General features: G+C 49.1%; 1 protein-coding gene across 2 annotated transcripts in view; it reads right to left on the bottom strand.

The window, feature by feature from the left end:
• INPP5D (inositol polyphosphate-5-phosphatase D) overlaps nt 1-13,150 on the bottom strand; it is a 52,830-nt gene that overhangs the window by 19,036 nt on the left and 20,644 nt on the right. The window contains exons 4-6 of one of the 2 annotated variants that reach the window (XM_027661942.1): nt 6,811-6,961; nt 4,619-4,790; nt 3,245-3,385 (exon numbers count right to left, since the gene is read on the bottom strand). In XM_027661942.1, the coding sequence (XP_027517743.1) occupies nt 3,245-3,385; nt 4,619-4,790; nt 6,811-6,961 (464 nt within the window). Of the gene's footprint in view, nt 1-3,244; nt 3,386-3,766; nt 3,875-4,618; nt 4,791-6,810; nt 6,962-13,150 lie in introns of those variants that run through there. The other variant, XM_027661943.1, reaches the window with a different exon arrangement.

Below are 13,150 nucleotides of genomic sequence, written 5' to 3'. Positions count from 1 at the left end.
CACAGCAGAGACTGTGGGCACACGGTCACACTGGGCCTGCCCTCGCCACATGCCCTCCGAGCTGCTGGGAGGGTGATGGGAGCATTTCCCAGCTGCTGTAGTGACACTGCCAACAAGGCAGGTGACTCAGGCAGTGACTTTCCCTTGCATGGCCACACTGGCTGTTCCTTGGGGTTTGTTCTGGAGATTCTAACTTTTGCCCCAAAAAGATACCCCAGACTTGGCCAAACCTGAGGACACAGTGTAAAACCAGCATCAACCCAACTATGCCAGCTCATAGATCAAAGTGCACCCAAATGTCTCACAGCCCAGTGCAGTTTGGTGCCTCTGAACACTGCAGGAGTGGGAGCAGCTCGGCTCAACACAGGTCCTGTGTAGCTGCTGAGGCTGACACAGGCTGCTGGGGACAGTGCTGGGGACAGCGTGCAAAGAGGAAATTAATTCTCAAATATTTCATCTCCCATGACAAAGAGGGGCCGAGCCCAGCAGGAGGGTGGAAGGGCCAGCCTTTCATCCTGAGCAGAGTCCTGGGTAACAATGAGGTTCCCTGAGCAGTTCCCCATTAGATTGCACAGGATGCTCATTTGTCAAACGCTGCGTGTGAGTTTGGCACAGCAGCTGCGGCGATAATGACGAGACTCATCAGGGAAAGAGCAGCCAGGGAGCACAGGTCAGCAGGAAGGCAATGCTGGGGAGCAGTGCTGGCATGCTTGCATTGTGTCTAGTCAACGCTGGATATTAATGATTTCCCTCACTTTCCTACATTTGAATGGACTGGATTTTATTCCCTGTTTGCTGGGGAAAGTGCTCCAAAGTGAAAGTATCGCTGTCTGAAGATCAGATATTTGTCTTGGTGTTGAATCATGGGTGATTAGTGGCCTAAATTAAGCATTCATGTGTGAAATTTCAGTCTGAAAGAACCATGGGGCGCAGAGAAGTACAAGGCACTTGTAGGAGTCTGGTTCTGCTAATCTTAGTCCTCCAACACCACTATTCAGTTCTGGATCCCCTAGGGCCAGTGTCACTGCAAATGTCTCTGGCCCCAGAGCCAAGACTTCCACTGATTTCTGCAGCCATGGAACCAGGCCCCAGGAGACTGCATGCAGTTGCAGGAACACTGGGCCAAGTTCAGTTTGGGAAGAATGAAAGGATATTTACTGTGACCAAAAGTGCAGTCTGTGCAGGCCTGTCTCTCGAAAACACACAACAGGAGCTGTTTGAAGCAACTCAGAAGTGATTTCTCATGGGAAAACTGCCCTCTGCTTACAGTGCAACCTGTAGGATAAGTGTGAGGAGGAGGAAGAGCATCTGAAGTCACCAAAACCACAGGGTGGTTTTAATGGCACTTGTAACTCCTTTTGTTTTCTTTTCTTGACAGTATAAACACATTTAGTGATCTCTGTTGAAGTGTCAGAAGCCACATGCAGTGGCACAAGTGCTGGTGTCACAAGTGCTTGAAAACCTGCCTTAAAAGCTCTCTGTGCAAATTATCCAGTGAGGGAGAACAAACAAGAACATGCAGAGCAGCAATTGACCAAATTGCTTTGGACAGTAGCAGATTGAATAGGTGACTATTGGTGTTTTTTGCTTAAAGCCGAACAAATCAATTCACATGAGTAGTCCCCACACTCCATGAGTCAGCTGTCCAGCTGCTGGAGGATTCCCCTGGCCAAGGAACTCCTTGTATGCCAATTGCTTTTAGCACCAAATGGCTCTCAAAGGTACCCATCAGCCTTATGAGTCTCTTTTGTTCCATTTTCAGTACAAGAGTGGCTGCTCTGTTGTCCCCCAGGCTCTGAGAAGGAGATATGCCATGGCTGCCCTGACCTCTTGGCCACAGATAGCTCTAGGAGGTAGCAGCAGCTTGCAGCAGAGTTAAACCAGCCTTCCCAGTCTCTGATGCACACTGGGGTCCAGTCCTTGCTTAACTCATCAGGGATTAAAGAGCTCACAAACTTCACACTCTGGTCTGCTGTGGCCCAGCTCTGCTTGAGCTCCTTGGTCAGAAATGGGTTGTGCACCTGCTCGTGGATAACACCCAAACTGCAAAGGGCATAGTTATAGGATGTCACTTCACAAAGTCCAGTCCCCAAAACTCCTACAGAAAATCTGGGAATGTAAAAGGTGCCCTGGCAGTTGAAGGAATTACAGACCTGTTGCACCTCCTTCCTTGCCATTCCAGATGCATTTATGAGGAGTAGGGTTGTGAAACCCAGATAAGCTGAAGCAGAATAAGAAGCTGGAAATGGATGAATCCAGCCATCCTCAGAACAGCAGCACTGGAGGTGTTTCAGTAACACAAGACTCTCACTTGTGAGTTCATTTGAGTTTAGTTTCCATTGTTCAGGTTTACTCTTAGTCAGCCACCTGGGTCTCCCCTTCTGTGGGGGAGAGCAGCAAAACCCCCAGGCAGGGTACAGAGGGGCAGCTCCTCACACAGCCTGCCCTCATCCTCCCAGGGGCCTGGCTGTGGGCACCTGGCTTCTAGGGGAGCAAGAGCAGGCCAGCAGCACCAGCAGCCTCACTGCTGATGCACCAGAGAGAAGGGGATTGCAAGCCATGGATAGGAGTGATGTGCCCTCGTGTGCTGCAGGATCTCTGCACAAGGGTGGGCTGATCTCATTTGCTTATGGGCAGCAAGGGGGCAATCACCTCCTTCCACCACAGAAAGACAGAGCTCTGCAAGGTTTTACTTCCCTGTTGGAGTTTTTCTATTTGGGACATGGAAGGTCTATAAATAGGAAAGGTAAAATTTGTAGAGTCTAGAGTCTAGGCTTGTTCCTTTTTTCATTTGAGCTGGACTTCACCAACATCAGTGGAATCACTCCAAGTTCATAGTGCATTAGTGGGAAGGAAAATCAGTGTTTAAAACCTAGTTATAGACCAATATGTGCTTGTTTCCATAAATTACTTGTGCTTGACAATTCTGTGGGTGTGATTTATGCATTACCAAATTATACAGTTAATCAGTGCATTTTTGTTTTGTTTTTTCTAAACAAAGCATAAAATACAATACTCCACTGACTGAAAGCACCTACAAGGAAACTTCACTGTCAGAGCTTTGTCATTTATACAGATTTCATATCTTTGGAGCAGAATCACAGGTCATGAGATCTAAATATCCTGTTTTTGAGGGCAAGCCAATTTCCTATGCCAGAAATACGGGTTCTGAACGCATGCACATGGAACCTGTGTTAGACTACAGTGTTACAGCATTATCCTTTGCAAACCAGCTTCTAGTTACCTGAAGAGTCCTTTGCAAAGAACTGTAAGCAGCTTCTTCAGTTGAGGAAGGTTGCTTGAGCCAGTCTGCACCATCTCGAAGTCACTGATGATGTGAACTCGCAGGTAATCCTGGATGAGTTTAAGATGCTCATCAGAGACACTGTGAAGAAACAGTAAGGTCAAAAGCCAGCTCTTCTCTCTACTCCCAATAATCAAAGAGCTTTCTTAATTTTCTGAACTTCCCACTGCCAGCACACACAGGTGGGGAGCAGTTTGCCTTGGATTTCAGTGTGAATGTGCAATTCTCAGAACGGGACGATGGATCCCCTGCCACTGCTGACACCTCCTCCTCGCCCTCCTTCCCCACCCCAAACCCTCTGTTACTCCTGAACTGCCACACCAGGGCAAGTCTTTTGATGCCTGGCTTTGCCAAAGCCATGGTGGCATCCCCAGCCTCGGTAGGTGAAGCCAGGCTGCTGTGAGATCACCAGTGTCAGCAGCTCAGGAGCTCTGGGGAGAGGAAGACTGCCTTTCACCTCACCAAGTTCCACTTTGAAGGTTTTATTACAAGCAATCCAAAGCAATCTTAGGGGGGCTGAGACCACAGAGCTGTACACCTCCCTGTCTCTGTGGTGCTCGGACTCCAGCACCTCAGGGAAGGGTGAACCAGGCAGACTGTATGTGCTGTGCTGTCTCGTGCCCTGACAAGTGCAGAAAGTCCCATCTGGCTGCTTGTGATGATGCAGATGAAATGGTGGAGGCAGCTGAACAAAACTGGGTTTCTCTCAGTCAGTTGCTACTGGGCCACCACAACACAACCTGTGCTGCTGCACACGACCACTGTTTGCTCACAGCCTCCCACTGCCCTGCCAACAGACATGTCTTCTGAAGGCATTTTTGTTTTATTTTTACACTTTGCAGATCTGGTCATTAAATGTCATGTGGCTTCCTGTAAGGCTTCAGTGCACGTCCAGATTTGACACAGCATGTGGGACAGTGTGAGTCAGACCCATAGTTGGGGCAGATCAGTAAATCTGAGCACCTGGAAATCCACACGCAAGTTTATTCCTTCTGAAGACTGGCTGGTGCTTTCCAACACAATGTGTAGTTTGGGCATATGGCTAATATACCATCCTTTATATTAGAAAGTTACAGCTCAGTGGAGAAAGTCTTTTGATTTTTTAATAATTTAAATTTTAATACTTCAGAAAAGTGTTTTTCCCAGATGACAGCTGGACTGTAAAGAGCAGCCAATGCACTGTCACCGGTAGTATAAATGAGGAGTAATTTCAGTCAATCAAATACATTCTCATTTGTCCCAAACACAGAGGCCCAGAGAGCACAGGGCTGGGCTGAAGGCTGGTCCTGCAGCCCTGTGACTTGCCATCCTCACCTGCTCGTGTCCTGGTACTGCAGGCGCTGGAGTAGTGTCTCGGAAAGGGACAGTTTATTAATATCTGCCACTCTGGAGCTTTCAGGGAGAGAGGAGACCTCCTTTGTGTCACCACCCGGCAGTGCCATGAGGATGTTGCGTGGGGGCAGGATGGGAGGTGTGGGCACCAGGTCTGGAGAGGAAGAAGGGAAAGGCACAGTCATCCCGGTATGGCCATGGGACCTCATCCCCCTCAGCCCGGGCAGGGCAGAGCCCCACAGTCCCTGCAGCCACCCCTTCTGAGGGCTCTGTCAGAGCTGGACAGCCCAGGGCTCGGCACTGCCCTGGCCCTGTTCCCAGGGGTGTCAGTGGGGTGCCACCAGAGGGACGAGCTGCCGGGCTTGGCCCTCTTGTGCAGGCAGCACCTGCCTGTGCCTGGCAGTGCAACCCCGTCCCAGCCAGCCTGGCCATCCCATCTGCACAGCAATGGAGTTGAATATACACTCTAAGTATTTCACAAAACACAGATGTTCTTCACCCATATCATTCCCATTATCATGGGGATCTGCTACTGGGGCAGAAGGGATGGAGGGGTGTAATAGAAAGAGCACCAGAAACTGGAAAGAAGTGAGCAGCTAAAGTAAGGAAATACAGATGGAAAAAATAGACCCCATGATCCAGCAGAGGGGCTGAATATCCTGCCCTGTGTCCTGGGCTGGAAGAACAAAGGGTTTTCCTGCTCTGTCATCCTGCTGCTCAACACACCTCCCTCTCCTGGGAGAAGAGTGGGTTCATCTCCATTGATCCCAGACATGGTCACCTCTCTTTTCATACCAATTGCTCCAACACTTTGGCCCACCTGCCATGTGTAGCCATTTGAGTTGTGAGGTTTTGGTTGGTTGTTTCCTAATGGTGGAGTTTGCATTACAAAAAGGTCCCCAGGACTCATCCACTACTACTGGGCAGTGCTGTGATTCATAGAGCCACCAAAGCACTGAGCCATGGCACAGCTGGGTGGTGCATCTGCAGGGTGCTCATCTTCCACCTCTGCAGTTCCACATCTAAGATGGTCAGACATCTGTAGGCCCTACATGGCTCCAGCACCATGGCACCAAAGTGCCTTAACAAAATCCAACTCTGTACACGAGCAGCCCAGCCCCAGTGATAATCTCTCTCCATTTGAAGGCTCTTAGTCTTGGCTAGAACTTCATTCCCTGCTGCTTGCCTCTCTCTGTATTATTTTTGCTGTAGTTGCCTCCCCCGCCCTGGAGACTCAGTGCAGCTGGCCAAAAACCAGGAACATCTTTCCTGAGCAGCTTTGCAAAATGTTGTTCAGTTTCTTCAGGAGGATGGCACACCAAAGTCTTCCAGCTCCTGTCAGATATGCATTGGGTTACATAAATGCACACAGACACGTTGATCTGCTGTAGTGCACAGGCCTGTCCATCTGTCCCAGGGACTGTGTCCTTCAGACAATTTTATTGCAGTGCTCATCGTTTCCAGACAGACGTCAGAAAGAACAGGAAGGATGGCTCTGTGGGCATGACCTTCCCCTGGGGCTCAGGAGAACAATGACAGATCCAAGGGATGATCCAGGCAAAATCCAAGGAACAATCCAAGACCAACGAGTGTCAGGAACACACATGACATTTCATATAAAATAGTTGGGATGATGCCAATCATATCTCTTCATCTTACATCTGCCTCTGTACACAGAGTTAGACTGTCTGCCACTGCTGGATCTGTGCCCTCTGGTTCTGACTGTCAGAAATGCCCCCTAGATCAGAGCACTTGAGGGGGCCTGAGTTTCAGAGGACCCCAGACCCTCGGCAGCTGCAGGTGTGTGGCACTGCAGAGAGAAGAGCTCCAAGGCCTGGGGGGCCCATCTCTGCTGTGACAGGGCCCTCACGGGTGCGGTGCAGGGAGAGGGTTGCAGAGGCAGGGGACATGGCTGGACATAAACCAGCTTGAGACCAGGGAGGAACAACAGATTAGCTACCCCACACCAGACAGAGTATAACTCTACAGAGAGTCTCAGTGTATTCCCTCAGGTGAGCTGAACTGATGCTCCGGTACCACACAACTCAGCGTCCTGCCAGCTCAGGCCTCTCTGTGCTCTGCTCCATTTTATGCTCTGGTCCCCTGCCTGCACTGCAGATCTCTAGTCTCAGGATGAGAGTCTTCATCACCAAGTCACCCCACAGGTCTCTTACCAGCATCCTCCTCTAGTTCATCTGCAGCCTCCTCCTCTTCCCGTGGCACTGGATATCTGAGGTGCCATATCAGACCCATGTTCTCCTTCCTGTAAAATTCTATCAGTTCCTCCAAGTTCTCGAAATACTTCACAGGAACACCCTCTGATGCCTGAAACAAAACACAGAGGCAGTCATGGTCTGGGATTTCCTAGCCAGAAATACAGAAGATAAAGTCACAGAGAGAAGAGAAAGCCACTAGTGCTGTCCAGAGAGAGCCAGCCCTGCTCTCGCTGCCCATGTGAGCACAGGCTGAGCAGAACAGCTCCTGCAGCACAAACAGAAACAGATACGCTCACAGTTCAAGCCAGAGTCAGCACAAACACCAACCTCAAAGAATCACTGAAGCCAAGTGCAAGAGCTCTCTCACTGGACTCAGCGTGCTTGGCTTCACAGCAAAGGAAGACTTTAAAAACAAGGAATTCTCCTGGATTAATCTTTGCATTCCCTCCTTTACTGAGAACAAAACCCCTGGACTGTGTTATATTTCGTGGTATCCAGGAAGAATTTTTGGTGAAATTGCAAGATAAACATGGCTCGATGCAGACATTTGGATCCCTTCAGGTGTCAAAGGTTCAGAACTAGGCTCAAATGAAACATGGTACCATCCTGTACAGGAATGCTGGGATGAGGTTTAAAGGGCTGAGGCTCAGGGTCTGGGGAGGACAGAACGTGCCAGGCCTGACACTGAGCCAGCTGAACTTTAACTGTGACTTTAAAGCTTTGTCTCCAGTTTGAAGAAGTAACTTCTTACACAGCCACACTTTAGACATTCTGCTTCTGACTAAAAGGCAGGGTATTTAAATTTGTTTTGGGATTGCAATTATTGCCTGTAAAACTTAAGACACGCAGAGTTTTGAACAAGCTTATTTACTTGCCATTTGTGTTCACCTTTTTTGTTTAAAAGACAAATGTAGCAAACCCAAGAGATTAAACAGGAGTAATGCAAACAAAGACTACAGCAAGGGGAACCCAGAGAAATGTCTGTGGTGAGTCCTAGCAGCAACAAGATTTCTTTTTAATTTTTCCTAAGGAATAAATAAAATCTCAGGCCAGAAATTAGGACAGTGCTTTCAGTCTTTGAAGCCGTCAGTGCCCTCAGGCCTGCCATCAAAAACACCTTTCATTTTTAACTACACCTGCTTGTCTTTAAAGGGTCAGGAAGACACATTTCATAACAAATGTGAATGATGTTTCTGAGAGCTCTGCCTGTACAGTCTCCTTTTCTGTCTCACACAAAAATGTTCCTGTCTTTAGCAAGATTCTCATACACTGGGAAAAAAACCCATGAAGGCAATGCCTGGGCAAATACTGGATTATATTTTGGTGAGTCCAGAGGAGTTGAAACAAATTGCTGGTTAAAACTTCACATGACTGTACAAGCACAAGGCCAAATCCTGCTCTGCTAGAGTGGCACAGACTCAGCACAATCAGAATGACTTCTCATTTACACCAATTAATGCAAGTAGTCTCTGGTTCCTCCCAGATTTTTCTGCTTCTTGTTGCCAAGCATGAAAGCTGGGAATCAGGGAAGATCATCAAGGGAGAAACAGCACTTTGCTCTAATCTGCCATAGCAAAGGATCCTGAAGTTCCCAGCTGGAACAGACCTGGAATAGTTCAGCCAGTTCTCTGTTCCCCTCCCCTGCAGCACCTTCCTGTGCTCCCAAATGCCCACTTTTGTGTTATTTACGCAGGTGTGCCCAGCAGCCCTGCCAGCAGCCTAGAGCACACTGCTGGCAGCACTGACAGGAGGATGGCAACACCCATGCTCAGCCCATGGGTGTTAATCCTCCAGATTAACCTTCCTGGGCTGCCTTCTGTCCACCTACAGCACTTGTAGACGGGCTGGAGCTCATGAGAGACAAGGCTTGTGATGGTTTGCTTTGCCCTAAGCTACCCCAAAGAATACCCAGAGAAAGGCATCAGCCCCATCAGAGCACACACATACCCTAAAAAACACCAAGGGTAAGCAGGGTCAGGGTTTGTCACGTGCATCCTTGTAGGAGGAAAACTTTGCCATCGGGGCTCTCTCTCACCTCTTGAATTACTGCAGCCTACTCTGCTCCCTCTCTTTCCAAAGTCGTCTTCACACTCCTACTTCACTTTACCTCACTACCTCCCTGTCTGCCTGCTTCCCCAGATCTCCCCTGACTGGTGACTGTCCCCACAACACCCCATCTCACCACATCCCTCCCAACACTGCCTTGTCCTGCCCCTCACCTCCTGCTTTCCCAGGGCACCTGCAAGAAGCCGCAGTGCCCTGCACGGCTCTTCTAAGGCCAAACAGAGCCCTGATGGAAGTGGGAGGAAAAGCTGAGTTAGCACTTTTTGCTACCAAGGATAGTTCAGTCTCTGAAACTGTGCTGGTCTCTGTGGTAACCAGAAGAAGGAGCATTTTGCAACAGGCCTCCTTCCTCTAACTCCTTGCATTTCAGGAGTGGACCCAAGCCTGTGGTGCAGCCCAAATCCCCCACAGGCCCCAGCTCTCGTGCAGGCTGGCTGGGTGCACACATGAGCAGAGAGGCCCTGCTGCTATGCACCCTTTCTACCCTGCTAGCTTGGCCCACCACCTCCAACCACCTTTCTTGATGAAGCCTATAATCTCCTCTCTCAAGGGTAACTGGAATTTGTGGCCATGTCGAGGAGCTGGGATCTGCATGCATCTGTACCCAGATGCTCCTTCCCAAAGAGAGGCAGCCTGCAACCCAGCAGTGCCAGCTCCTCTGAAAGCCCACCTTCCCTAAGTCCACTCAGGATAAAAAGGACCAACTCTCCATGGCACAAGCAAAATAAAGGACTGCATTTCATATTTTGAGACAGAACTCAGCAAAGAACTGAGGCCATGTCCCGAAGAACTACACAGAGACAGCGAGAGCTGGAATAAGAAAATGGGGAACCAGCAGGGTCAGGAGCTCTGACCAGCCATGACCAAGCAGAGGGGGAAGGATGGGGAACCTCAAACCTGCTCAGCACCTGCTCAGTGGGGTGGGGGAGCTCGAGGTCCTTCCCCGCACCACAAAGGCCACAGCGGCGGCACCGCCTCGCTACACATCAGCTTGGCCATCATGAGAGTCTGAAAGCAAAATTGCTGGATTATTCTCACTCATTTTCTTCTGCATCATTATTTGCAGGGACCTCACAGAGGAAGTGTGTGGGAAGGGCTGCGCCCCTCCAGCACAAAGCAGTACCCAACAATCCTCTCTGCCTTTTGCCTGCACTATGAAATGAGCTCCTCCCAGCTCCAAGCACACCCCAGATTTCCCCACTCCCCCAAAGAGAGCACGGCACTGTGCTTTGCACTGCCTCCCTCTGCAGAGAGGTACAGCAAAAACTGCACATTGTTTGAAATGGGAGAGAGGACAGTAAAAGTAAGACCCTGTTGCACTTGCTTCTCCCCTTGGGGGAGGGATGGGAACAAAGCCTGTGTGCCAGACGACACTGACATTGTTCGACACACAGCCACGAGGTGCTCGGATACCACCTGTGCCACGTGAGCCCCTCCAAATCCAACAGCCTGACGCTTTGCTCCCAGCCTACAGAGCAGTAGGACCATCACCCAGGCTGTGGGGTGTTCCCAGCCAGTTTTGCAGGGATGATGCCTGAGTAGCATCAGCTGAACACAGAAAACCTGGTTCAGTAATGTTGCCACCAGAGCTCGGGTTGCTGGATGACCCACCTGAAGGCTGGTCTCTGCCAGCAAGCAAGGAAAGCAGGGACATCTGCTTTCTTCACACTTGAACCTGTGGCAAAGGCTTAGAGGTGGGAAGGAAAAGTGGTGGTGGATAGTAAAATAGTGGCATTGAGTCAGTTCACAGGTAGTTGCAGAGCACAATTCCAAAAACTGGATTGAGGGAACACTGAACAAACGTCCTGAAGACAACAGCTCTGGATGACAAGAGCGAGGAATAATGCAGCCTAGACTTTACACAAACTTGTTCTGGACTTTGAGCCGGGAAGCAGAGGCAGAACAGGCCCTGTGAGCAAAGCAGAGCAGGACGGGGCAGCGCAGGGGGAGCTGGAGCCACCCCAGCAGAGCCAACAATGAAATCCACTTCCCGCCCCCCTGCCCGCCTCCAGTAAGTAACTATTTCCTTGGGGTTATCGCAGCACAGATCTCGTTTTAATTACAGAGTGAATTGTTTCAGGTCATTATAAATGTGGATGGCAAGTGTCATCTCCACGGCAACACCCCACATCCCAGAAACGTGCTCCCAGGTCTCCCAGGACACCAGAGTGGTGTGGAGGGCAGGCCCAGTTCCAGGGGGATTCCTGCAGCATCCCTGCTGGTACCTCAGCTTTGTGCTGATGGCAGCCACAACACACGGAAAGGGAACACCTAGTGAACAGATACAATTTAGGGAACAGCCCACAAACCAGCAGGATCGTACAAAGGAATCTGTGGAATAGTGAATCAGACAGTGAGAAGCAATTTTACAGTGGGAAGCTGCATCTGAAGCACAAGTCCCTCTAAGATCTGTTAATGGGAGTGTCATACAAGATGCAAAAAGAAACTCCTCCACTGTACTTCCTGCCATAAGACTTTAGCTGGACTGTTCTGTGCAGCTTGGGGCACCAATTCTTATGGAACATGTAAAAATACCATACAGAAACCCAAGGAAAAATTCCAAGGAAAGCCGAAGAGTTGGAAAATGGGATTTGCAAGGAAAGCTCAGAAGAAAGGGACTGGCATGGTCTGGCAAAGGGGCAGCCTGGAGATGGCACAGCAGCAGTCTTACAAGTTTGAAATTCTCTTATAAAGAAGATGGCAACCAGACATGCTGCAAGTCCCCAAGGGACAGCAGGGGTGGGGGAGGCTTTGCAGCAGAAGAGGTTAAGATAGAGCTCAGACAGCTTTGCCAGGCAGAGACAGTAAAGTTGGGCTACACAGAGAGTGTGTCCATGTCTCTGGAAGTGCTGCAGTGCAGGGTACCCAGGCAATCCTCATAGCCAGCATCCAATCCTGCTTCTGCTGGGGAAACGGGGATGCTGGGGGGAGACCTGCAAGGCCTTCTGCCACCCCTAATCCTGGAATCACGAGAATCTCTCTGCACATCTGCCAGCTGCCTTTATTCACATCCTGCTGCATCCTTGAAGGAGACAGCTCAAGCTGACCGTGACCAGCCCAGCCATTTCAGCTGCATCCCAAACCACGATTTTCACTTTGGACTCTGGCCCTTTTGGCTGTGAGCCCCCTTTCCCCCAGGATGTCTCGGTGTCTCCTGTCCTCCAGACCCTGCCCTCAGTTCTGCAGGTCCTTCCAGTTATCAATCCCTCCAATCCTCTCTATCCTTACTGTACAATGGTTGAACACCACTAGCTACAACTTGCTCTTGTCTTCCTGCTGAATAGGCTTCCAGGCTGTTCATTTCATGAGAGCAGACACGACTAAAGCCTTTAATCACTAGTCTTTGGTTAAATCTTGGGATCCCCTTTCCAAATTCAACCACCTGGACTTTTCAACAGGTTTTTGTATGGCTGAGACAACCTAATCTTCCTTTGCCACCTGGCCAAGAGAACACCTCGACAAACACAGGTTTGGTGAGGAGCAGCTCTGAACACACCTTTAGGAGAAGTTGCAAATGGAGTATAAAGACATAAAATAAAAAGAGATTTAAAAGATGTAAAGCCTATGCTAAGCCAGGAGAGGAAGTGGTTAACTTGGGGTTCATTACAACAATTGTATAAATAGATGGCACAGGAAGTCTGGGGCCCTCAGAAGGAAGAGGAAGTGTTTTCCTTTCCTGTGCCAAGGCACAAGGAGGAACTAGGAAACTGGTCATCTGCTTATATTGCTTAAGGCCAATCTTTTCTAACCAGAGTGCCTTAAAACAGGTATTAAAACACATATGTAGGCATTTCAGTAACACGCAATAACTTTTCAAAGTTATAAAATTCTTGCAATGCCCTCCAGCTTAAATGGAAGCTAAAAATCAGGTCGCTTCTACTGTGGTGAGAAAGGCTGGCAGGAACTTTTCTCCTTTCAGATTTGAAAAAAAAAAAAATTCTAGGTTTTCAGGTTTGGAAAAATGTTATCTTCAAGACTGACTGTTAGCTAGGAAGTCTAGGTGGCATTTTTAAATTTACTTCTGGTTCTCATGTAGGCAAGCTTTTTACATTTCACTAAAAAAGGGATCCTAAGAGCCACAAAATTCCTGGTGAATTATTTTTTTACAGCACTTTAAAGCAACCTGGTTGTGTTTCGGTTTTGTTTTGCTGGAAAACATGCCTTATTTTTAGATCGAGTCTTGTGCTAAGAAGTTCCAGGAGCATTTCACAAGAATGGGATCATAGACAGGAAT

This window comes from Corapipo altera, unplaced genomic scaffold, assembly GCF_003945725.1.
Source record: "Corapipo altera isolate COAL_440 unplaced genomic scaffold, ASM394572v1 175, whole genome shotgun sequence".
NCBI classification, from domain to species: domain Eukaryota; kingdom Metazoa; phylum Chordata; class Aves; order Passeriformes; family Pipridae; genus Corapipo; species Corapipo altera.
The sequence above is the reverse complement of the archived record's forward strand: the minus strand, read 5'-3'. Positions and strand labels throughout refer to the sequence as shown.